This window comes from Manacus vitellinus, unplaced genomic scaffold (assembly GCF_001715985.3).
Source record: "Manacus vitellinus isolate BGI_N305 unplaced genomic scaffold, ASM171598v3 scaffold_31_pilon, whole genome shotgun sequence".
Classification (NCBI taxonomy): Eukaryota; Metazoa; Chordata; class Aves; order Passeriformes; family Pipridae; genus Manacus; species Manacus vitellinus.
In genome coordinates, this window is record NW_021940379.1 from 3,963,557 (window position 1) to 3,989,351 (window position 25,795).

The window sequence follows — 25,795 nt, forward strand, 5'->3', positions numbered from 1 at the left end:
CTAAACTTCATTTTCTCCCTCTGTAGATAATGAATGAAACTGTAAAAGACCCGACAATAAAAACATGCTGTGAGGTCCCAAATCGTCTGAGAGACCTCCATCATATAAATAATGTGCTGGAGAAATGTCAGAAGAGCTTGAATGATTATTTGGATGCCAAGAGAAATGCTTTCCCAAGATTTTTCTTTATATCTGATGATGAGTTGCTGAGTATCCTTGGCAGCAGTAACCCACTGTGTGTCCAGGAACACATGATAAAGGTGCAGTGTCTGGCTTTCCACAGTGCCTTGTGATTTTAGATGCTTTAAGAAGTTTAACAGACTATACTGTACATGCTCCTAATATTTTTTGCACACAAAAAGCATCCTGGCAGCATCTTGTATCAAATCTGATGGATATTCTCTCCTGGCCAGTAGCAGTTACAGTAGAGGATTGTTGATGGAGGAACATTCAAAATATCAGAATGATCTACCATTAAAGAACCTTCCTGTAGCTCCTCATAGATCTTTATTTTCTAGAAAAAAAAGGTCAATGTCATTTGGGCCTGATTATCTTCCTGATTACAGTTAGGATGCTGGGCTATACATCAACATCTGTATTTGATTACTTAGGAGCCAGATCCATTTTTCCTTAGAGTCCATGGACTTTTCTTTCAAGATGAAATGGGGGCTGGATACACTTACATCCTGGAAGCTATGGTTCTAAAATTCCAGTGGATTTCTTTGCTGGTACCTTTCAGATGTTTGATAATGTGGCTGCCCTGAGGTTCCAGGATGGTGAAGATGGTGAGAAGATTGCAACAGCCATGATCTCGGCCGAGAAGGAGGTGATGGAGTTCCGACAGGCTGTCCCTGCCGTGGGCAGGGGGGAGAACTGGATGACAGCAGTGCTGGAAGAAATGAGAAGGACCAACAGGCGCCTCACCAAGGAAGCCATTTTTCGCTACTGTGAGGACAGAAGCAGGTGACAAAACCAGTAGCAAGAATAACACAAATTCCTGATGTGTTATTATGAACCTGTAGCAATGCAGAAAAATTAAGACTCATTTTTTTAATTCATACACAATTTAGCCTGTGTTTCTGTAAGTGGAGGGATATGAATACGTGCATATGCACTATTTTAACAAACCAGGAAAAATGTGTTACCTCTCATATCTAATTTCCTAAATCTTGAGGTTTGATTTTTAGTGGTGTTTGCTCAGTATGTTTTTCTCACAATGAATTCCAGTTGGCAATTGTACACATGGAATAGGCAGCTTTTCTATCAGGGTATTTCCTAGGCTTCTGAAATCCCACAGCATACCCTGATAGAATTCTGTACATCTCTGAAAAGTTTAGCTCACGTTGTAGTTGTTGCAGAAACAGGAAAATAGAAGGAACTTTTTGTTTGTTTGGTTGGTTGGTTTTGGTTTCAGTTTTTCTTTCCTGATCACTTCCTTAAAATAAACAGTAACTCAGCCTCCCTCACTATATGTGTTTTCCATAGAGTTGATTGGATGCTGCTCTTCCAAGGCATGATGGTGCTGGCTGCTAATCAAGTGTGGTGGACTTGGGAGGTAGAGGATGTCTTTCGGAAAGTGAAGAAGGGAGAAAAACAGGCAATGAAACTCTATGCCAAAAAAATGCATCAGCAGATCGACGACCTGGTGACCCGGATCACGATGCCTCTGAGCAAGAACGACAGGAAGAAATACAACACTGTCCTCATCATCGACGTTCACGCCAGAGACATCGTCGATATATTCGTGAGGGACAGGTAAACCTACCGCTGAGCCCAACCTGCTGAGCAAATGCCAAGTGCAGAAATGGTATTTCCATGCTTTAACTCTGTGTTGTGTAGCATCCTGCAGGCTCAGGAGTTTGAGTGGGAGAGCCAGCTGCGCTTTTACTGGGAGCGGGAGCCGGACGAGCTGACGGTGCGACAATGCACCGGCACCTTCTCCTACGGCTACGAGTACATGGGGCTGAACGGGCGGCTCGTCATCACCCCCCTCACCGACCGCATTTACCTCACGCTCACTCAGGTACAGTGTGCAGTCATGTGAGCTTTGCTAGCAAGCCTGGGAAGTAAGATACCCCCAAGAATTCCCAAGTGGAAGGATCGTAGGGAAATTTATTTCCGGAGTCAAGAACACTGGACTTAAAAGAGCATTACTCTTAATGGAGTTTCAAATGTTGGGCCTGAGGAAAGACATGCCACCTGTTCTTCTCAGGGCTTTTATCATCCCTGGCCCCCTGCTTTGTGGGGTCTTTGACATGTCTGCAGGACTTATCTTTTTCTCATACCAGAGAGCATTTCTCTGGAATGCAGGAGGAGAAAACTTCTAAAACTGTCTTTGGGAAAGATGCCTCTTCTAAGCAGGAAAGTCATCCTGAGTGAAACAAGCTCTAATCTCCTCACCATAAATCTTCCAGAAGGGTCTTCTACCCTTACAAAGCCCTTGCTGTAGTTCTACACAATCACATCATTGTTCTATTGCCTCCTCCAGCCATCTCCCAGATGCCAATGTGAACACTGATATGCTTGAAATCAATTGTGATATCATTGCCTCAAGGATAATGCAGAATGCATTCACAGATTAAGTTGAAAGTTTTGCTACCAACCAAATCTAAATTTAATCCAACCTTTGCTTTGTTTTTTGGTCTATCTCCAAAGGCTCTATCAATGTTTTTGGGAGGAGCACCAGCAGGGCCAGCAGGTACAGGGAAAACAGAAACAACCAAGGATCTGGCCAAAGCACTGGGCTTGCTGTGTGTAGTGACAAACTGTGGAGAAGGCATGGACTTCAAAGTAAGAGTTAAAGATCTGTGTTCTCTGATAAAATGCCACCTGCTGCTCTTTTTCAGTGCCCAGGATAAGGACATACTCTGAACTGCTGCATAAGTACCTCCCTTAGAGATACAATGCTGTTTGATAATGAAATTTAGCAAAAAAATGTCTATTTTGAATAAATTCCTGGAGAATTCAGGTGCTTTCAACCAAGGGAGCAATGACTATATGATTTGTGTTAAAGCTTGTGATGAGCATTCTGCACTTGGCAAGTAATTATTGAACACCTTATGAGAGATTGCCTGCTCCTGCATGTATAAATATGCAGAGGTTTTGCCCAGTAATTAAGAGTCTTAACATACTTAAAAGTTTTTTTGATGCTGAATGTTTTTGTATATTCATTGCTGAGAGGTTTTTCTTGTTGTTCCTTTTAGGCAGTTGGTAAAATTTTCTCTGGTCTTGCCCAGTGTGGAGCTTGGGGATGCTTTGATGAATTCAATCGCATTGATGCTTCCGTGCTTTCAGTCATTTCCTCTCAGATTCAGACAATTCGAAATGCTTTGATGAATAAGTTGAAAGTATTTCAGGTAAACATTAAAAAAGAAGAGTAATTGTGAAGGCTGAGCTTGGGTTTGAGGCCAACATCCAGGGTTAGACCCCTTCATTAGATCAAAGGGCTGCTGCTTCTCTAATTTGTCTGTGCTGAACATTTCAAACTGCAGAGTATCTGCTCTCAGTTTGAAAGATGTTAAATCCTTGCTGATTTCCTTTGCTTGGTTCTTCCTTTGTGAAGTGGGATAAAAGTGATCCTAATAGGATAATAGTAAGTAAATGGGATAATAGCATAGTAGTAATTCGGAAGAGGAGTAACTTAACTTGATGTGGACTGTAGGCTCTATTTACTGATGTTTATTGGAATTCAAAACCCTCAGACAGAAAATTTGATTGAGGCTTGTGAAATGTCCTAAAGTTTAGATCCAAGATCCACTCATCCCACTGTTTGTGTCTGGATGACTGTGAAAAGCTAAATATTTTAACCCTTTGTCCTAAGTGGGTGCCCCAGTATTGCTGTTTTTCTCTTTGAGCCAATAGTACTATTTGTTTCAGTTCCTAATTCACATTGTTCTAATGTTTTCTTTAGTTTGAAGGACAGGAAATTACACTTGATAGTCGGATTGGCATTTTTATTACAATGAATCCTGGCTATGCTGGTCGGACTGAGCTCCCTGAGTCTGTGAAAGCTTTGTTCAGGCCTGTGGTTGTTATTGTACCAGATCTTCAGCAGATCTGTGAGATAATGCTCTTTTCTGAAGGGTTCCTTATGGCAAAGGTAAGAAAATTTTATTGCTGTCCATACCTGTGTACACACTCACGTTTCATGGCCAATGTTTGGTTGCAACTTACACATTTATGATTGTCTAACTTAAATCTCAAACAGGTCCTTGCCAAAAAGATGACAGTGCTTTACAAGCTGGCAAAGGAACAGCTTTCTAAACAACATCACTATGATTTTGGACTGCGGGCCCTTAAGTCAGTGTTGGTGATGGCTGGAGAGCTGAAAAGAGGATCAGCAGACCTCAGTGAGGTAGATTTGCTGCTTAGTTACCCTGGGCAGCTCATATTTTTCAATAGGAAGTGGGAGGTGTTTTACCCATCTGGTGTAGTTTGTCTGCTTTGGAAAGAGGAGCATTGGTGTTACTTGTCTTATTATTTCACTTGGTTCTTACTGACTTCCATCATGCTCTCTACCAGTAAGTTGCCATCAGAACTCAGGTCAAAGTAGGGAAATCTATGTAAAATGAGGTATTTTACTTCTTGTGGAGCCCAGGATGCAAATAGCCAGAGGAATGTCTGTGAATGAATAGCAAAAGCTGGTTTTTGAACAGTGAGTGCTCCAGCTCAGGGAAGCTGTGATGTGGGCCACTCCAGCCATTTGGCATTTGGTTAATATGGTACAAAAAGGCACTGTGTTATTCTTAGCTATTGATCTGCTTAACCCTTGTAAAATAACCTTTGTTGTTTCCACTAGTAACTGATGCCAAGAAAATATTCCCAAAGCTATGCTGACATAATCAGGCACTAGTTTTTAAAGATGTTTGAAGTACCTAATTTTGGATAATTGGTTAGCTGTTTGGTAAACATTGATTTTGCTATGTTCTGTCTAGGAAGTTGTACTAATGAGAGCTCTACGAGATATGAATCTTCCTAAATTTGTGTTTGAAGACGTACCTCTCTTCCTTGGCTTAATCTCTGACCTGTTTCCTGGCCTGGATTGCCCTCGAGTTCGCTACCCTGACTTTAATGATGCTGTAGAACATGTGCTGCAAGAACGGGGTTATGTTGTTTTACCAGTCCAGGTATAAAAAATGTTAATTGCTTGAGTTTCTGTTGTAAACATTAGGCTGAAGGTGCATCGTTGCACTGTGGAGTGGCTCCAGGAAAGCTGATCTGATATAGGCCAGCTGCTAATCTTGTCCACAGAAGAGTTCTGACAGTATTCTCCTGAATCAATATTTATTTTCCAGGTGGATAAAGTAGTTCAGATGTATGAGACAATGCTAACCCGGCACACAACAATGGTGGTTGGACCTACTGGAGGTGGCAAGTCAGTTGTCATTAATTCTTTGTGCCGGGCCCAAAACAAGTGAGTATAGAATTTGATACATGGAAATCAGGCTGTAAAATGGCACAGACTGTGTTGCTCAGCCCTGTCTAGTCATGACAGAGTAAACAGCTGCCCAGAGTATTTGCTTGGGTTAACAGGAGATGGTATTTTGTGATTTTACTGTGCTTTTCTTCCTGTATCTTTAGGCTGGGATTGTTGACAAAGCTTTACATATTGAACCCTAAAGCTATGAGTGTGATTGAGCTGTATGGGATCCTCGACCCTGTCACACGAGACTGGACAGATGGAGTCCTGTCAAACATTTTTCGGGATATCAACAGGCCAACTGACAAGAAAGAGCGAAGGTGGGCAGCTAGAAATCATTGTGATGCTTTTTAGATACTGAGATTTACATCAATCAAAAATAAATACTTGATACTGCACTGTTTAAAACAGAAATTCTAAATAAACAGAAAATGTCCAGGAGTGTTTCTGTCTCCCCTGAGTTTCTAGCCTCAGTGAAATGATGCAATTTTAAAAAATGAGTGGTAGGCTTCCAAACAGCTGGGCTAGCACTCACACCATTGATGACACTTCTGAATTCTGAAATATTAATAAAATCAGAGATTAGACAGTGCCCGTGGCTCTTGTACACAGGTACATTCTCTTTGATGGAGATGTGGATGCTCTCTGGGTTGAAAACATGAATTCTGTCATGGATGACAACAAGTTACTGACTCTGGCAAACGGGGAGCGGATCAGGCTTCAGTCACACTGTGCTTTGTTGTTTGAGGTAAGAAATGACTGGACCATTTAATACATGGGAAAGGTTAGAGACAGATGGGGCTTCAAAGCCTGAAAAGCAGTTACTGTGGCTGTTCTTTGCTTAAGTGTGTGATTATCTTGTGTGATTATTTTATAGGTTGGTGACTTACAGTATGCATCTCCTGCCACGGTGTCCCGCTGTGGAATGGTCTTTGTAGATCCTAAAAATTTGAGATATGAGCCCTACTGGCAGAAATGGGTCCAAGGAAGAGAAAATGAGGTGGGAATTTCTGCACTTGTTCGGCAAGTATTTGTGTTAAAAACTGAATTTCAGATAGTTAAAGACAGTCTGATTTTCTGACAACAGATTTAATCACTAGACCTGCAGTAGAGGGCTAAAGAGAATTCCCATCTTTTCTGAATTCTGGTTGTTTCTGAGAAGTGAAGAACAAAGAGTTAACAGTGAGATTGCTTAGCTCCTTGTTTCTTACATTTAGTTTAAAAACTCAAGTCCACAGGGAGCTGAAGTAAGGCAACTTGCTTGCTGTCACCTGGTGAATGCTGATCTTCACCTGCTGAAAACCCAGTCCATACAACAGCATCACATTTCTTCATGTACCCTGTCTTTGGTAGAAGTGATTCCTTCAAGAACAATCATACCTGGTCAGGCAGGTGTTGATGGGAAGTGCTGCTGTCAAAAATTTGCTTTCCAGGTTTCTGTATGTTGAATTCTTGTCCTTTTTGTTCCTCAGCAAGAGAGATTTGACTTGAATCGTCTCTTTCAAAAGTATGTGCCCTACCTTATTGACATGATCGTGGAGGGAATTGTGGATGGCAAACAGGGGCAAAGGCTGAAGACCATTGTTCCTCAAACAGATTTAAACATGGTAAGAAACAGAGAATAAAGGCTGAACATGTTTAACTAAAAAGAAAATGGAATGATGGAGAAAGTATAATCTTCCCAGAGAAAGGAGTAGAGTCTGCTGAAATGTGAGTTTGCTTGTGATGAGCACCAAGAGACACAAAGCCAATCAGCTCCTAACAGTGCTCTTCTACTGTCCTTAATACATACAGCAGTAGATTTACCTGGACAAAAGGACAAAAAATCAGCAAACATCTGAAAACATATGATGGGTTTTCATTTTTCACACATCTAACTGACAATTTTGTTTACAGTTTTGTCTTTTTTCCAACAGGTTGTGCAGTTGACTGTGATGCTGGAAGTCCTAGTGGTACAGTCTGAGAATCCTGATGTTCTGGAGTGTTTTTTTTTGGAAGCTTTGTATTGCTCCTTAGGTGCTACTCTTCTTGATGCTGGGAGAATTAAATTTGATGAAAATGTTAAACGTATTTCCTGCATGTCCACTGTTAAGGATGACAACACCCTGGCTAAGGCAGGGGAGCTGCCAGGTAGGATCTCGTCATAATTTAATCGGAATCCCACTGATTATATGAGGAAAGTGTTAGTTTCCATGAAGGCAGATCACTGTTCTTCCTTCCAACTGGCTATTTCTGGCTGCAAAATCTGCTCTTTGAGGGACTATCACTGAAAACCACCTAGAGATATTGATGCTGGATGGCTCTCAGCTACTGGTCTGTCCTCACAGAACAGTACTTTTCTATGCCAAACTGAAGAGATAAACAGTGAAAGGAAAAGTAAAATGTGAAAAAAAGCCACTGGAAGGTGCTTATAAAGCAACATTATGACCCAGGTGCTGGACTAGGAGAATTTTGGTTAATGACAAGCAAACAGAACAAAGCGTTACCCAGCTTAGTCCAGATTCTTACCCTTCATTTTCATCTCATTCAGATTGTTTTCTTGTGAGATATTTCAGTGTTCTAGAAAAATTACAATTGCTTAATGTTTTGCAGGTCAGCTGCCAACTTTGTATGACTTTCATTTTGATGGATCTGAAAAAAAGTGGGTACCTTGGATGCAACTTGTTCCTGAATATATTCATAACCCTGAAGTGAAATTTCTTGACATTCTAGGTGAGTGTAAGATAAAATACAGTGATGATCTACCTTTAATTTATAATGTGTCACCACTGAGTGCATGGTACTTAACATGAGATATCTTCTTTCTCTACTGAAGATCATCTACTCAGGTTCAGTTGCTTGTGAAGGAACACATCCATTTTTTAATGTTCTTGTCATAGTAGTTTACCAGTAATAGAGTTGATGTTCACAGTGTAATAAAGGAATGAGGAAAGGATGAAAGCTTGTTTCAGTTAATAAGGCTTATTAGGAGCCAACAATACCTTTTACAAGCCAGAATAGCAGATGATTCACAGTTTGCTGTACCAGAAATTCTAGGAAAAACGTCAGCTCAGTGGTTCAGATACTCAATAGATAAAAATTATGTTCTTAGGGCCATTATTGGTTGTTACTTCAAGCATTGCATAATGGTGACAGGTGCTTTTCATAGTTCAGGACAAATTAAGGCCTGTTACTTTACAGTAATACTCCAGCAAGCACAGGTTAACTTCACTGACACAAGATAATTCTGTGATCTCTGAATTTGCTCCTAATGCCAGGCTATTCACATGGAAAAAAAAATTCATCTCTGTAGAGTTCTGGGAAATTGCTTATGATCCAAATAAATCCAGATTATATCCTTGAAATAGGGATTAAATGGAGCTTAACCAAACCATGACCCTCCTATATGGATGATAACTTCTTTTTTAATATATCTACAGAAGAAAAGATCCCAATGATAAAAGCTGAAAAGAGTTGGTTAAGCAGTTAAAATTTTCTTTCAACACTGCGAGTTGATAATTCTTTGTACAACTGCACATTAATACTTTGAGAGTGTGATCCAGCATTATTCTATAAATATAAATCCCTGGCTGTAGTGCATTTTAATTTAACCAGGGATTGTATCCATGCTCTTTTCCAGTGCCCACAGTGGACACAACTCGCACGTCTTGGTTACTGGAACAGATGGTGAAGATAAAACGCCCAGTTGTCCTTGTAGGTGAATCGGGCACATCCAAGACAGCAACTACACAGAACTTCCTGAGCAATCTGGACAAAGACCTCAATGTATGTAGGAGGCATTTTGCCTTGTTTGTAAAGCTGCATTTTCATTCCTTGTCCTTGTGTTAAATCTGCATTGTGAAGGCTGAGTTTGTGGGCAGCAATAGTGACCCGAGTAACGTGACTGCAACTCCAGACCCAAAGTGTGGGAATGACTTGAGAATCCTTCAGGATCAGAGGTGTTTTGTCCTCTTCTACCATGTACCAATCCAATTTTATAAACTAAAAATATATTATCAAAGTGCTAAGAATGAAGTTACTTTGTCATCTGTAATTCAAGTGAATAATGGATGAGAGAAACATTTCCTGTACACCTGACAGTTTAATATAGAGAATATTTTTGAATGGTCTAGTGAAAAACAAAGAACAGGTAAAAATCCATTCTTACCCATGTCCTTCCTTTGCAGCTGGTGCTGGTAATTAACTTCTCTTCTCGTACAACATCCATGGACATTCAGAGAAACCTGGAGACAAATGTAGAAAAACGAACCAAGGACACTTTTGGCCCTCCCATGGGAAAACGTCTCCTGGTGTTCATGGATGATATGAATATGCCAAAGGTAAGCTGCCAATAGTTCGAAAGGTAGTATAGAAACATTTGGGGTGGCATTGGTGTGGTCCCTTCATGCACAAATCCAGTGAATCCCAAGTCAAAGGGATTCATGGTAAGTGTGTCACTGGATCCCAGCTCAGGATCATCGGAAGAGTTGGGTTTGTGTGCCAGAGGGGTTGTTTCTGTCTGTTGCAATGTTTGTCCTATATGTAAGAGAGATCCTGTTCGGTCATCTTTTTGTGCCATTAAAATCGTGTTTCTGTGGCCTGATATTGGATGCAGGTCCCTTTCTCTTTATAAATGGGGCAAAGAGTGTGTGTGCATTTAGTTTATCTCTGAGAAGAGGTGCTTTTCTTATAGGAGACTTTGGAGTGAGTGTTCACAATCAGTGCTAGAGCTTTATGAAGTGTCACTTAGTTCTTGTAACATTCTCCTGAGTATGGAGCACAGTATTTCCACATTTTTAGCAGGAACTGGGGTGCTGATGTACTGTGCTCTAAATACCTTGACTCTTGTATCCCTAAGGTGGATGAGTATGGCACCCAGCAGCCCATTGCCCTGCTGAAGCTGCTGCTGGAAAAGGGTTTCATGTACGACCGTGGGAAGGAGATGAACTGTAAATTCCTTCGAGACCTGGGATTTATTGCTGCCATGGGCAAGGCTGGAGGAGGTCGGAATGAAGTGGACCCTCGGTTCATCTCACTCTTCAGTGTTTTTAACATACCTTTTCCTTCTGAACACTCACTGAAGTCGATCTACTCCTCCATCCTGAAAGGCCACACTGCGGTAATTTCACTGCTTTTAAAGGATTGCTCAACAGGTTTATTAGTTTTAAATAGACATTTATTTCTATGTTGTTGCAAGACCTGAAATCTTCTGTTATCAACTTTTTTTATTACTAGAACCTCATGTGAACTTTCCCTTCCTCTTCTCTTTCTCAATGGGTTTATACTGTTAAAATGAGTTCTTGAGTAATATGTAAACATTCAAGTCAGCAGATAATTTATAAACCTGGTGCTTTTCATAGGTTGAAACCTATGAATGATTTGGTTATAGTTCCTGTGAGCACAAACACAAAGATCAGCAAACTCTTTCCTGAATGAGTGTGAAAAATTTGATACAATGCATTAAACTGCATTACTAGCAAGGAACCTGGAACATCAGATAATAAAAGAGGAGTTTAATTTTTCTGCTATGGAAATGCAGTGGAAATTCCAGTCGTTGAGTTTGATGTTATCTTGAGCACTCAGCAAGCTCCAGCGTGAAGATGGAGCCTGCCCAAAACATTTAAACTGCAGAATGTTCATCTTACAGAGAATTTCTAACTGTATTTGAAATATTCCAATCCGGTTTAAAAGCTGGAAAGCAGACTGTATTTAATAGCATTGAGTTCTCTCTGGGCAGTCTCATGAAAACACCTCTTTCTCATGTTTGCAGACATTTACTGAGGCAATATCAGCCATCTCTGACAAGATCACTCTGTGTACTTTGGAGCTTTATAAAATGATTATTAATGACCTACCCCCAACTCCTTCCAAATTCCATTACATTTTTAACCTGCGGGATCTTTCCAGAGTCTACAATGGACTTGTTCTTACAAGTTCAGAGAGGTAAGAATAGAAAAATTGGCTTCAGTGGTCCTACACTTATTTATTTGGGTGAATCTGGGTGAAGGTGAGGTATTTTGGTACATGACTTCAGTCCCATTTGGTTACTTTTCATTACACCTGTGCCACAGTGAGAATTAGAACATCCTAAATTGTGATCTTACTCTTTGTGACAAACACTGATGCATTAGTCTTTCTCAAATAAGATATCTAGAGGTAAAATTGCAAGCAAATTATGAAAAGAACAAAATCAAGAGAGCAAAAAAAGGAGTAAGAAGGTCACTCTAGTATTTGCTCATTGTTATTAACCATATGGCCTTAGGAATCATGTCAGCTCATTTGTGCACTGTGATATTTTGATGTTAATTCAGGTTTCAAAAAGTGACCCAGATGGTGAGAGTTTGGAGAAATGAGTGCCTGAGGGTTTTCCATGACAGGCTGATTAATGAAGAAGACAAAGCATTGGTGAGTAATTTCTTTCAGTTTTTAGTAGTCACTCACTATTACTTTGGCAATTAATTTGCAACAGCAACATTACCAACTGTTGGACTCAGGTCTTGCAGTCCAACTACAAACTTGTCTGATCAGTATATTGGTCATTATTTAAAACATGACCCATGGAGGTTTTTTTCTAAAGTAAAGTGACTGTGGCAGACTAAGAAATCAGATAAGGAATGGAAAGTATCAGTTGTTTTGCCTGTCCAGGAAAATTGGTTGGCAGCAGTACAAGTGCCAAAGTGTGAGAGCAGTGCGGGAGAAAACTCAGGAAATCACTTCAAGTCAGTATTTTCCTTCAGGAAGGATTATATCATAATGTGACTACAATCAAGTAGGAAAATGGATAAGAACTGAGTTCTTAAACAGTGGACTCAGTTTTGGTTGTTATGCAAACTGGAAAATGATATATATATGTTTCAAATTATATCTTAAAACACAAAAGAGAATGATGCCAGTTTTATACCCTGAGAATTAGGAGAGAAATTGGGGTGAAGACTACTTATGTATAAGCAACTTGCTTTGCTTTGGAAGTTGCTTAGATGAAAAGAGGTACATTAAGATGGCTTCAGATTTTCCTGCTTAAAACTTTCTCCTCTAACATACAAAGATACATCTCCAGCTCAATTTTCACAACTCAGAATATTCATGCAGACTTAGAAGCTTTGTGAGAAATCTTGCTGGTGAGACATCTATAACTGCTGAGAAAGAAAGTTTATTAATATACTGTTTACACCCATATGTGAGAAAGTGTTTTTTTTTTTTTATCAAGCTTATCCTTTTCTGTTTTAACATTCTAAAGTCCATTGCCTTGATTGGTTCTTGAACCACCTATTAGATCCTTTCAGATCATACATAGAACACAAAAGAGGGCTGTATTCTTTGGATCTTCTAGTGACAGACTCGTTTCATATCCTTCAAGGTACAAGGTCATATAAAAAGCTTGGTGGAAGAGCATTTCACAGATGAACTGGAGCATGCCATGAGGGATCCAGTTCTTTTTGGGGATTTCAGAACAGCACTGAATGAAGCTGAACCTCGTGTTTATGAAGATATCCAAGACTATGATGTAGCAAAAGCTCTCTTTCAGGTAGTGCATCAGCTTGGAACTGTGCCTGAGTCTGTCTCTGTGCCTGAGGAACGGGCAGGAGCCTGCCTCAAACCGTAGGAAATCTGTTCCCTTCCTTTGTGCACATGGAATTCCATGTGCAGAATTCCATGTGCATCGATATCCATTTGGGGTGTGCAGTCATGAAAGCTGAGGATCAGCTACAGTGAGCAGTGTTTTCCAATAGTTTATTTGCCCTGAGAAATGGGAAAGGAATAATGCTGCTGAGTAGGTTGTTATTTTACTAATGTTACTAATTGTTTCATGGATCTCCTAGTAACATTCTGTTCACCTTTCTCTGAAGGAGATTTTGGATGACTACAATGAATTCAATATTAAGATGAGTCTGGTTCTTTTTGATGATGCTTTGGAGCACCTGATCCGTATCCATCGCATCATCCGCATGGACCGAGGGCATGCTCTGCTCATCGGAGTGGGAGGCTCAGGGAAGCAATCTCTAACAAGGCTGGCTGCCTACACAGCTGGATGTGAGGTAGGTGACCCTGTGTCCCTGCAGTGAAAGATGACAAGGAAAGGAATATTGTGATGGGGATTAAATTGGGGGGGGGAATAAATCAGTCAGTCAAGATAAGATCAGACTGGCAGCTCTTCCCTGTGGAGAGAAGCCCAGGGTGAGGTGATTGCCTGGAGGTCCAAGATGATGACTGTGGGTGATCTGGGTTTGGCACTGGGGACAGAAAACAAGGATGGGTTTGCCAATGAACAACTAACAGTCCCTAACTACTGCTCTTGATACTTCAGTGTATTCCAGCACTGGTTGGGGAACCTTATTGTGATTGATACTGTATTGTATCAGACAGGAAGTGTTCCTCTCAGAGGTATTTTCAGTCTCTTACAAAAGCTTGGAAGGGAAGAACAAAAAAGGAGGATGAACACAAAGCAATTTTGAAAACTCAAGCCTGCAGGGTTGTACAAATGTCATTTTTAAAAAGAATGTAGTGCGTAATTTTGTTGATACTTACACATTTGCTGATGATAGGGGCCAAACCAACCCTCTTGATTAATCATGAGTTACCATCATCTCTTGAGTCCATCTGTGTCTTCTCAGTATGTGTTTTCATCCTTAGATATTTGAGATCGTCTTGGTTCGAGGATATGGAGAAAATAATTTCCGAGAGGATTTGAAAAATCTGTACCAGAAGCTGGGTATTAAGAACACGCCAGTGGTGTTCTTATTTACAGATGGCCACGTGGCAGAGGAGAGTTTCCTGGAACTCATCAACAACATGTTGACTTCAGGTGCCACTGGCAGCCTCAGTTACTCCTGATCTCTGTCTGCTTGTGACTCATAATCTCAACTGTACCCTTGACAGAGCTATTTCTGGTGCTCCCTGTGTCCTCTGCTGCTTTGGTACTACCTGAAATGGTCTTGGCCTTAATAATGACTTTCTGGCACCTTCTTACAGTCATTTCTGTGTGTCTGGGAAGGCTGTGGGGTTCATTCATGCTGCAGGAGTCTCAGATTTCTTCCAAGGCTGAGGTGTAACTTCAGCTGCATTTGGCCACAAACCCACCTTTTGGCCAATTGGCTTTTGAGTAGCATTCAACTGAACTGCAGCAGCTGCTTATATTTATATTTATATATATATATGTCCTAAACTGTAGTTTAGTATCTTTTAGTGTATGGAGCAGCTGAAAATGAGCAGCACCTTGCACTGTGTGACCACCCTCTCTGTAAAAGTTCCTACCCGATCTGATTTGAAAACAGATGTGTTAAATCTTATCCCTTTTCTTGTTCTAGTTTTCCCTGTTCCTGGTCTGTCATAGGTAACTTAGGCACTATTTGCCACAAGACTGAGAGAATGGAAATGTGAACTGATAGTTTGTAAACACTAATGAAGATTTTCTTTCAGAGTTAAAAACACTTTACGCTCTTGTGAAATTTTCTATAAGTTGCTGAAACCCAAACAAAAATGCATTAATTATTCCTCTAAACTCCCTTGGATCATTCTAATTACAGCCTTTCTTTTTCCTTGGGTCTGTGGGGAGGAAGAGAAGCATAGAGAGATTAATTGGTTCATTCAAAACTACTCAGAGTCATTTTTGCAGAACTAGGATTAAAATTTGACTCTGGTTTCTCATCTGCCCTGTCCCCAGCCATATGGTTTCCTCTTCCTGGTTGTTCTCACTAACATTCTTCTGTCCTTATGTTACAGGAATGGTGCCAGCCCTTTTTGCAGATGATGAAAAAGACGCTATCCTAAGTCAGATTGGTGAGGAAGCTGCTAAAGCTGGAGTGCACACAGCTAAAGAGAGTGTCTGGCAATATTTTGTAAGCAAATGTGCAAGCAACCTTCACATCGTCCTGGGAATGTCCCCAGTTGGGGACGATCTGAGAACGTGGTGCAGAAATTTCCCAGGTATCAATTGCACTGTTTAGTCCCCTCCCTGTGAAATACAGATTAACAGGCAAGAGAAAAATCTCCAGTGGACACTGAGAGATGTCTGGCAGCTGAAGCCAAGCAGAGCAGGGTTCATGACTGAGGATTTGAAGTGTATGATTTTTTTTCCAGTTAATTACAACGTATAAGGGAGCATTATTGATTAGCATTTACCAGATCAGTTAATTTTCCAGCTGAACAGCTGGAAATCAATTGGTCATCCTCACTGAACTGAAATTATACAGCCTGTGTCTGCAGCCTCTCTTCTGTGGTTTGCAGAAGAATGTGTGGTGTTAAATCATTATGAAACCAGGACGGTGGTAAGAGAAACAGTTTTGTATCCAAAACCACCCAGGCCTGGCAGATGTTGCCCTTCAGCAGGTGACTGAAAGGAGTCCTGGGACTCCTGGAAGAGACACTGGAAAGATGCATATGGGTGGGAATGCCAGCCCAGGCACTAAAATATCTTGTTGCAGCTCTTGACTGTAGAATGGAAGAGCCTAAAAAGAATGGAACCATGGGGGTGGCAGGACAGAGGGGCAAAGCTCATTGTTTACTGTCAAAATGGAAGTATTAACTTTGTGGTAAATTCTGTTGCTAAGCAGGAGGCAAATAAGACAGATTTGCAGATTCTTGATGCGAATAAAGTTAATGAGTGGACTGCCTGTCAGATAAGGGGCTAGTTTTACCAAGGAATTTTGGAGATAAAACTGTCCTTTTATTTTAAGGTCTTGTCAACAACACTGGTATTGACTGGTTCTTGCCCTGGCCTGCCCAGGCCTTGTTTGCAGTTGCACAGTCCATTGTGGGTATGTAAGATGTCAGTATTTGAACCCCTTAACCCTTGGTACAGTCTAAGAAATAAATTCTTAACTTTGCAGTTATTGTACAGTTCACAATTTGTTACCCTTGTTACCCTGAGTCTAAATGGGTGATGCAAAAACCCCGTCCAGAAATGTCACTGGATGGTAGTTTCTTAATCAAATAGGTTTTTAACATTGCTAAAGTTCAAGTTCCCAGCTCTGCAGACAATGTGAGCTGCCTCTAGGAGGTTCCCTTCTGACTCTGCCTTGATTTTGCTTTTTGCCCCAGAAAGCAGATTTGGTTCTGTGCCTGTCTTAGATGTACATAAGAAGGATGGCAATTGGTGTACTCTGAAAAAACCACACATCTTTGCAATGTTTTATTTCTTCTACCCAATTTTAGTAAAGAACCCACGTATCCCACCAGAGAGCTCCAAGTCAGTGATTGAGCACATGGTGATGGTGCATGAATCTGTAGGGGATTTCAGCAAGAGATTTCTGGAGAAACTGAGACGTATCAATCATGTCACACCAAAGAATTACCTTGATTTTATCAGTACTTACACAAAATTGCTGGAGGAGAAAAATGAGTTCATTTTAGGTAAGGCTGTGTAGATGTTTTCTGCTTTTTAATAAGTGATTTAAATATTTTAAAAAGAAGGAAAACTGCTAGTGAGAATCCCACATATTACCCACAATATGGAAAAATCCTATTAGCAGCACTATCTGAAATGCTGTGCTGACATCTGATTTGGACACTGACCCAATATGCTGGCCACATGTAAATGTTCAGGCCCTGTCAAACAGTGGGCTCTCCCCAAATCCTTTTAGGCATGAACCTGAGCCAGAATCTCCAAACCAGACATTACTCTGCTTGGGGAAGAGTCTGATTAAATCTGATACCTGCTCAGCCTCAGTCAAGGTTTGACATTCTTCCTCAAATAGCAATTCTTATTCATACTTCAGTGGCATTGAAATATGTGAAGAGGATAAAACATGAGCAGTGTAATATGGAAAGCAAGTTGTGGCACAGGGCCACTGTGTGTCAGCTCAAGTGACATTAACATCATCTTGGAGAGGAGGCTTAGGAAAGGAAAAATCTCTCAATGCACCTCTAAGCACGTTTCCCCTTTGTGAGATTGTCTGTTACTGTGTGACAGGACACAATCCATAAATCATTTCTCTCTTTTTTCCTACCCAGCACAATGTAAGCGACTGGATGGGGGGTTGGTTAAGCTGAAGGAAGCTGCTGTACAGCTGGCTGAGCTGAACCAGAAACTTGCTGAGCAAAAGATTGTGCTAACAGAAAAAACAGCTGCCTGTGAGGCTTTGTTACGAGAGATTGCAACAAACACAGAAGCAGGTGGGTGCTTTACAGCTGCTGAAGGCTAAGGTGAGGAAAATGTAAACATAGGCAAGCTAGCAACACGAAGAGCCTGAGTTGATGGGAATTTCTGATTTTCAGCAAAGAGTAAATCTATATTAGTTTATGAGTATATGTTCTGTATACAAATTTGAATAATTCATTTATGGTCCTGCCTTTTCAATTCCTAGCTGGGGTGAAGAAAAAACTGGCTGAAGAAAAAGCTATAGAAATACAGGAGCAGAATAAGGTTATTGCTGTGGAGAAGGCAGAGGCTGAAGAAGCTTTGGATCAAATCAAGCCTATTTTAGAAGCTGCCAAAATGGAGGTTGAGAAGCTTGACAAGGCTGAAGTTACTGAACTCAGGTGACTCATTTGCATGTACAGTAGCACAAACTCTTGGAAATTCACTGAGAGACCCTTGTTTGCCTCACCCTTCTCACTTACCTGTGAAGGTCAGGACATCAGCTGTGTGGGTGCAGAGGACATAACAGAATCCTCCAATTCCTTGCCCAGGACTTCACCTTAAGCCAGTTCTTCCAGGCCTTTGTTTGCTGTCTTCCCAATATTTCTCTGCCCTGTGTCTAGTGCCTTGCACTAGAACCTACTGTGGGTTTTGCCTGAACAGTGACTGTCCAAACCCATTCATTCCTCCCCTGTTTTTTTTCCTGTGTCTACAGGAACACATACCAGTTATTTTTCAGGGTTGCTTTCATAGCATGAAAATGTATTTCCCTGCTGAATTAACTTCTCCCTGTGTTTTTATGATGCATCTTGTATTTGGAGGTCGATGTAAAGGCACATCCAGTCCTCGGCTCTCCCTGAAGTAGCTGTCCCCAAAATAGCAACAGCTCTCCCTTCCCTGCCACAGTTTTTTGGTTTCCTTTCTTTTATGATCTCTGGATTCTCCCAATGGGAAGCTGCTTCACTGCCCTGTGGAGGAATATCGTGGCTCAGGGTTCTAGGCCTTCCATTGTTAAAATCCTTTAGTATTTCATGGATCAGATTGTCTGAATACAAGAATTTTGAGCTTTTGAGTAGTTAATAATTTCTTGTCTGAGCTGGGTTATCTTTTTCACTGTGTGTGGCATGTCTTATGTACAAGCTCTTGTACTGCAGTGCCTCTCTAACGGGTAATTATCGTGTCTGGCATCATATGCTTTGTCTCCTCCTTTTTCTCTTCCACTGTCTCCTTCTGTTTTCTAGATCCTTTGCAACACCCCCCAAGCAGGTGCAGGTTGTCCTGGATTGTATTCTTATCATGAGAGGTTACAAGGAGCTGAACTGGAAGAACGCCAAGGCAATGATGGCTGACACAAATTTCCTGCGACAACTGTTGACAACAGATTTTAGGGCAATTCCGTGGAGCAATGTGAAGTCTATGAGAGGTGAATTCCTGATCTGTATACTTGGAATGAACATAGGATCTTGTTAATGTGATTAGCCACGTCAGCAGCAGTCCTTCCAATGTAGTTTGGGAGGGTGGGATTCCCTTTGTGCTAAGGGACAGCACTGCCCATGATGCAGGTGTTGCACTGTTGGGATGACTTGATTTTTCAGAATTCAAAGACCTTCTACCTGTGTCCCATCCAGTTTAAACCTTACCCAGGGTCTTACAGGCTCTGGTTTAAAGCAGGCAAGGATAGCTGAGTAGACCTGCTGTCTCCTTTTAGCTGCTTAGTAGAATTATGGCCTCATCCATGTGCTGGCAATTAAAATGTGATGTTACAGAGTGGAAAGAAGATCAGCTATATCTAAAGTTTATGGACCAAACTTTGCACATGCTCTTAAAGGTGTAATCCAGAGCACTTCCATTAAAAGGGGAATTTAGGTCTTGGAGCAAAATTGCACCTGACTGCTGCAGAGAAGACAAACCATGAACTTCAGACATAATGAACAACTCCTGAAAACACTCCCTTTATGGAGAAAGAACTTGAGAAATCACTGGGAATATTGTGCTTGTATTGTTACAGCCCAGTAGGTTCATCTTAAAGTCAGAGTCTCTCTAATATTCTGACAAAGGTTTCATATTGTCTGTCACAGCATTGGCTGATATTGCTGGTGGGGAAAGTTATTTCTTTGAGGATTTCTCACTGTAATTCAACTCAGTTGCAATATTTTTGTGTTTGCCAATTTAGCTCTGTTAAGGAATCTTAATACTACCTTTGCTGAAATGGAAGTTATTAGCAGAGCAGGACTGGGAATGTTGAAGTTTGCTGAAGCAGTGGTGACCTACTGTGATGTAGTGAAAAATGTCAAGCCCAAGGAAGAAAAGGTAAAATGAGTTGGATTCAAGAAAGTATTTAGTCAGAAACAGATGATGTGTCTGACTATTTTTGGGGCCATAATATTGTTGTTAAGCTGACAAACCTCCTATTTTGTCAGGGGATGAGAGTCCTGTGGACACTTTGAAATAGATGAAATAGCCAAAAGAAATCTGAAAACTTAAGACTCCTCTCCAAAACCCTTCTTTCCTCTGACACTCATCTTTCCTTCAAAATGTAATGTAGGTGGCAAGGCTAGAACGGAACTATTTGTTAAGTAAGCAGGAACTGGAAAGGATACAGGCAGAGTTGGTTGCTCTCCAAGCTGAGCTTAAAGCTTTGGATGACAAATATCAACAGGCCATAAAAGAAAACCAGAAGTTACAAGAAGAAGCAGAGATTATGCAGAGAAGATTAGAGGCTGCTGACAAGCTCATTGCTGGCTTGAAATCTGAGAATGAGAGGTAAGTCTGGATTCAAAGAGGGACATTTTTGACATCAGAGGGTCATGTGTCAGGGATAAAATCTATCAAGCAGAGACATTTTTGGAAATGTCACTTCCTATGGTGTTTGTTGCTGAGAGGAGCTGTTATCCATTCTAAGCTAATATCCATTAGCTCTTGAAAAATAACTCACATTAGGAGGAAGAGGGTTCAGATCAACTCAGTGTCTCTGGATATGATAATAGTGAGAGAACAACTGATTCTAAATTTGGGGGTCTGTCTCAACGTATATCTAAAATAGCAGCAGCTGGAAATTCTGCACATAAACTCCATCTCTCTGGTACAGACTGACCCAAGATTCGCTTCTAATTCTACCAGGTGGACAGAGGAATTCAAGGAATATGAAATACGAAAGGTGAAGTTGCTTGGAGACTGTCTACTTGCTGCTGCCTTTCTGAGCTATGAGGGAGCGTTCAGCTGGGACTTCCGTCATGAAATGATGTATAAGGTGTGGCACAAAGATATCTTCTCCCGAGAAATTCCATGCAGTGAATCCTTTAAGTTAGAAAGCCTCCTGACTAATGAGGTGGAGGTCAGCAGGTATGTTCAGTCAAGAAACCCAGTGAGTACTGAATGTGAGATGATAATGTGAGAGTCTGGAGCTGAGCCTGGAGCACAGAACTGGCAGATTGTGGGTGGAGGTGCACAGCCATTCCTGAGAGAGAGAATCCTACTTTCATGTCAAGAGGAGGAGACAAATAATTTTCCCTCTGGTTAATGAAGGCCATTTGTTGTGACAAATCATTGTACTTTACATTCCAGGGACATTCACTAAACTCAGATGCATATAATATCATTTTTAGGAAATTTTTAAAGGAGTTATCTAAACAATGTGTTCCCATAACCCAGTAGGTGTCTTTTCATTGACTTCAATGAATTTGGTATAAACCCCATGCCCAGATAGCCCATATATCAGCTACTGCAGAATTACTCACCAAAGGCTACAGTATGAGTAGTGTAGTTCCAGACCACTCAGACAATGGGTCAGGCTGAGTTTTGACACTGTTCTCATAATCCCATACACTGTATGTTTCCTTGTGTGTCAAATAGTGTTCTCAATGAATTTCATAGTTCTACTGACAAATCAAATGTGCTGCTCTCCCATGGAGTTTTCATCCCAGCCTAGTCTTTGGTCCATTCTGTTCCCAGATGGGTTTCCCAAGGATTGCCTCCAGACGAGCTCTCTATCCAGAATGGTATCCTGACAACATATGCAAGTCGCTTCCCACTCTGTATTGACCCACAACAACAGGCATTACATTGGATTAAGAAGAAAGAAGAAAAAAATGATCTGAAGGTAAAGATAAATAATTGTTTTACCTTGTTACTGGTTGTTTTCAAAGCTGCATAAATCTCTGTCACCTTGAATGGGGAACCAATTATAGAATTATAGAATTATAGAATCATAGAATGGTTTGGATTGAAAGGGACCTTCTAGTTCCACTCCTCTTCCATGGACAGGGATATCTTTTACTATCTCAGGTTACTCCAAGCCCTGTCCAAGCTTGTCTTGAACACTTCTAGGGATCGGGCAGCCACAGCTTCCCTGGCCAACCTGTGCTGGGGCCTCACCATCCTCCGAGTAAAGAATTTTTTCCCAATATCCCATGTAACTGTGCCCTCTTTCAGTTAAAGCCATTCCCTCGTGTTCTATTGCTAAATGTCCTTGTCAAAAATCCCTCTCCATCTCTCTTGATGCCCCTTTAGGCACTGGAAGGTGCTAAAGTCTCCCTAGAACCTTCTCTTTTCCAGGATGAACAACCCCCTCTTTCTCAGCCTGTCTGTACATGCAGAAATATTCTCACCAAAAGACTGATGTAGATTGTGGATTTTCTCAGCTCCAGGATGGAATTTTCATGTAGAACAATAAACAGTCAGAGGCACATTTAGAACTTTGAAGAGTAGTTCTCCAAATGGAAATTATTTTCAACTTTAATTATAATCAGAAAAAAGGCACCTTTATTGTTTTGTACAAGTGCAGTTTATATCAACCATGAGAGGAAAGACAAAAAGCAGCAAAGAGAAAACTTCACTAGTGCTGGCAGCTATTGGAAAATAATAATGTTCAGCAAATTGAGTATTGGTTCTCCTTTCAAATCTTCCCATTGTTCTCTTGCAGATGGCTTCCTTTAATGACCCAGATTTCCTTAAACAACTAGAACTGGCCATAAAGTATGGAAACCCTTTCTTGTTGCACAGTGTGGATGAATACATCGATCCTGTGATAGACAATGTCTTAGAGAAGAACATCAAAGTTTTACAGGGGCGAGCATTCATCGTCCTGGGGGACAAAGAGGTCGACTATGACAGTAATTTTAGATTGTACCTGAACACCAAATTAGCAAACCCAAAGTATTCTCCCTCTGTGTTTGGCAAAGCCATGGTTATCAATTACACAGGTGAGCTCAAGTGTGGGTTTAACAAAGCAGTGATTATGATGCAGTGCAAATTTAGGGGCTGGGTCATTGTCTGAAATCTCAATGAAGCTCTAAAAAATTCAGTCTCCCTTATACTTAGCATCTGATTTAATAGAAAATCCTTCTCACTTCTCTCTTCTAATCTACAGCTGAGACAAATATCTCTTCCTGCACCTGTCAGGTGAGGATGCTTAGGTACAGTTAAGATATAGAGTCATTAACCAAGTCACTCTTGCATTGCTGTAGTTTCATGAGATGTTGGAGATTAAATAAGTTGTATAAAAGCTGTCCTGTGTTTAGAAACAGAGTGTGCTGTGTCCATGTGTTGCACCTGTAGTTACACTGAAGGGCCTGGAGGATCAGCTGCTCAGCGTCATCACGGGCTTTGAAAGGAGGGAATTGGAAGAACAGAGAGAACGTCTCATCCAGGAGACAAGTGAGAACAAAAACCTGCTGAAAAATCTGGAAGACACTCTCCTTCATGGACTGACAACTTCCACAGGAAACATGTTGGACAACGTGGAGTTGGTGAAAACCCTGGAAGAGACAAAATTCAAAGCTACTGAGGTACCAGCTCTGGGCTTTTTGGAAGGATACATAGTCTTTCCTTTTTCACTGTGCTTCATCAAACATAGGCATTGAGCAGCTCTGATCATTGTGATATAATAGATACCCTCTGGATCAGCACAGCAATTCCAGGTGTATAAAATCCCTGTTTTACAGGTGATTGAAAAACTGAAGCTGGCTGAGACGACAGCAGCGGATATTGATGTCCTTCGGGAGGGTTACAGACCAGCTGCCAAGAGGGGAGCCATCCTCTTCTCTGTATTGTCTGAAATGGCACTTGTCAACATGATGTACCAGTTCTCACTGGTCTCCTTCTTAGAGGTTTTTGGATTCTCTCTTCGGAAATCCATGCCCAACCCGATTCTTCCGAAGAGGTTAAAAAACATCATGGATACACTGACTCTGAACACCTACAACTATGGCTGCACAGGTCAGTGCCATTTAGTGGTGGGCTGAGACTGTGATGTGCAAAAAAAGGCAAAGCCATGACTTCAGTTGGTTTTAGTAAAAGAGGCAGTTACCAAACAGTGAATTCCCTGATGTTGAGCCCGACACTGCTCCTGGTTCACTCTTTACTCCCTGCTATTAAAAGAAACTACACACATTAATAATATAACTCTTGCAGAAATGCTTTTCTTAACACAGTTACATAGGTAAATCACAGCTATGTAGTTCATGGGTGCTGTGTTAACTCTGTAAGCCTGATCCAAAGCCCCATCTTTGATCACTCTGATCCCAGAATCATAGAATCATAGAATCATAAAGTCTGGAAAAGACCTGTAAGATCATCAAGTCCAATCATCAATCAAATGATCTTTGTGGGGTGACCAGATCACTGAATCATGGAATGGTTTGGGTTGGAAGGCACCTTAAAGCTTATCCAGTTTCACCCCCTGCCATGGGCAGGGACACCTTCCACGAGACCAGGTTGCTCCAAGCCCTGTCCAACCTGGCCTTGGACACTTCCAGGGATGGGACATCTCATCAACCCCACAACAGATGCAGGATGTGGACTTAAAGATTGCTTCAGTTCAACAAGCTTTAGCAGCTGATTTGGAAAATATTGTCCTTTTCATGCAGGCTTGTTTGAGAGGCACAAGTTACTGTTCTCCTTTAATATGACTGTCAAGATAGAGCAAGCTGATGGAAGAATTCCACAAGAAGAATTTGAGTTCTTTTTGAAAGGTAAAGTGAATATTTATATATAAACATTTAGCTATAGCTAAAAGATCTTTTGAAGACAGACTTTTGACTAGATATGATTTACTAAGAGCCACTGAGGAAAACTGCACTGTGTTGATTTACACAACTGGGGATTCTGCTATTTCTATTCTTTTCTCTCTGTGAAACAACAAAGAGGTCAGTCTTTCTCTGTTGACAAATATGACATTAGTTGATGGTTAGGATGTTACCTGAGGGAATAGTCTGTAGTTATTTTCTGACTATGTGTGCATATGCATGTAGAAATGTTTGCAAAGATAAAACTCTGACTTTTGCAAGCACTTGTAAAATGCCATCTTTCCTTCAGCAGAGCAGCCTAATCTTGCAGTGTTTCAGAAACAAATTTCCACTTGGTTCCTCTGTGCTTGGGACTGTGTGTGTGGTCATGTACTGGAGAATTTCTGCCATGGACATTCACTCTGGTTTCCCAATGTGACCAGGCAATGTTTCCCTGGAGAAGAGTGCCCGAAAGAAACCGTACGCTTGGCTTCCAGATCAAGGCTGGGAAGACCTGATGCGCTTGTCTGAACTATTTCCTGAGACGTTTGAATCTCTTCCAGATGATGTGGAAGACAATCCAGATGAATGGAAAAATGTATGTGCCTTTTTGCAATCCTATTCTCTCTCCTAGTTTTGACACTGGTATGAAATGTTCAAGTGTGGTGCACAGGGAGGACATCACCGCAGGCTCCTTCCACCAAGGCCTTGCTAGTTAGTGATTGGCTTATTTGCAGAAGAATTAAAGATTATATTATTTAAAAAACAAACAAACAAAAAAATCTTCCCTGGTAAACTGTGGATTTTTTATTTGTCAGTCAAATGCCTTAGAGGAGTTATTTGCCCTGTTGAAGTCAGTGGAATTTTTTCTGTCGATTTCAACAGTCAACATTTCACTGGTATTTTTGTGCTGCTAAACTGTACTTTGATCTTCTTGTGAGTTCCAGTGAGTTCCATAGGCTAGTGACAAACACAGATTTTCTTTGTTCCTGCTGTAGTTTCATTCCATGTCTTTTTGCTTTATAAGAAATCTACTTGTAAGCAAACTGTTAATACTTATTGCTTGGGATGCTGTTTTCTGTATCTTAAGAGAATTATTTGACATAAAATGAAAGTACATATGTGTTTCTGGACTTGAATACTTTATACTGAAAAAGCTGGATTTTTTAACCAATCTTTTAATATATACTTGCAGCTGATTGACTTTCTTTTCCTTGTGTCTCTTGGCCCCTCCTTCACAAAATTGGTTTTCTCTTTCCTAGTAATTTCCCTGACAGAGCCATTTGATTCTTTTGCCTTGTCTGCCATCTTTTCTTG

The 25,795-nt window shown here is 40.9% G+C and overlaps 1 protein-coding gene across 1 annotated transcript in view; it reads left to right on the top strand.

Annotated features, from left to right (window-relative positions):
* DNAH10 (dynein axonemal heavy chain 10) overlaps window positions 1-25,795 on the top strand; it is a 49,973-nt gene that overhangs the window by 16,328 nt on the left and 7,850 nt on the right. Inside the window, exons 26-64 of the mRNA XM_025895489.2 lie at window positions 27-260; window positions 740-963; window positions 1,486-1,755; window positions 1,840-2,023; window positions 2,656-2,790; window positions 3,204-3,356; window positions 3,911-4,099; window positions 4,208-4,354; window positions 4,935-5,126; window positions 5,295-5,413; window positions 5,581-5,739; window positions 6,032-6,167; window positions 6,297-6,419; window positions 6,892-7,026; window positions 7,336-7,549; window positions 8,012-8,131; window positions 9,039-9,184; window positions 9,586-9,738; window positions 10,257-10,517; window positions 11,169-11,341; window positions 11,710-11,803; window positions 12,756-12,923; window positions 13,246-13,434; window positions 14,030-14,201; window positions 15,119-15,322; window positions 16,072-16,152; window positions 16,550-16,747; window positions 17,348-17,509; window positions 17,701-17,875; window positions 18,716-18,897; window positions 19,648-19,784; window positions 20,020-20,237; window positions 20,595-20,816; window positions 21,426-21,573; window positions 22,396-22,675; window positions 23,031-23,260; window positions 23,417-23,690; window positions 24,341-24,445; window positions 24,922-25,076. Coding sequence (XP_025751274.2) covers window positions 27-260; window positions 740-963; window positions 1,486-1,755; window positions 1,840-2,023; window positions 2,656-2,790; window positions 3,204-3,356; window positions 3,911-4,099; window positions 4,208-4,354; window positions 4,935-5,126; window positions 5,295-5,413; window positions 5,581-5,739; window positions 6,032-6,167; window positions 6,297-6,419; window positions 6,892-7,026; window positions 7,336-7,549; window positions 8,012-8,131; window positions 9,039-9,184; window positions 9,586-9,738; window positions 10,257-10,517; window positions 11,169-11,341; window positions 11,710-11,803; window positions 12,756-12,923; window positions 13,246-13,434; window positions 14,030-14,201; window positions 15,119-15,322; window positions 16,072-16,152; window positions 16,550-16,747; window positions 17,348-17,509; window positions 17,701-17,875; window positions 18,716-18,897; window positions 19,648-19,784; window positions 20,020-20,237; window positions 20,595-20,816; window positions 21,426-21,573; window positions 22,396-22,675; window positions 23,031-23,260; window positions 23,417-23,690; window positions 24,341-24,445; window positions 24,922-25,076 — 6,861 coding nt within the window. The remainder of the gene's footprint in view (window positions 1-26; window positions 261-739; window positions 964-1,485; window positions 1,756-1,839; window positions 2,024-2,655; window positions 2,791-3,203; window positions 3,357-3,910; window positions 4,100-4,207; window positions 4,355-4,934; window positions 5,127-5,294; window positions 5,414-5,580; window positions 5,740-6,031; window positions 6,168-6,296; window positions 6,420-6,891; window positions 7,027-7,335; window positions 7,550-8,011; window positions 8,132-9,038; window positions 9,185-9,585; window positions 9,739-10,256; window positions 10,518-11,168; window positions 11,342-11,709; window positions 11,804-12,755; window positions 12,924-13,245; window positions 13,435-14,029; window positions 14,202-15,118; window positions 15,323-16,071; window positions 16,153-16,549; window positions 16,748-17,347; window positions 17,510-17,700; window positions 17,876-18,715; window positions 18,898-19,647; window positions 19,785-20,019; window positions 20,238-20,594; window positions 20,817-21,425; window positions 21,574-22,395; window positions 22,676-23,030; window positions 23,261-23,416; window positions 23,691-24,340; window positions 24,446-24,921; window positions 25,077-25,795) is intronic.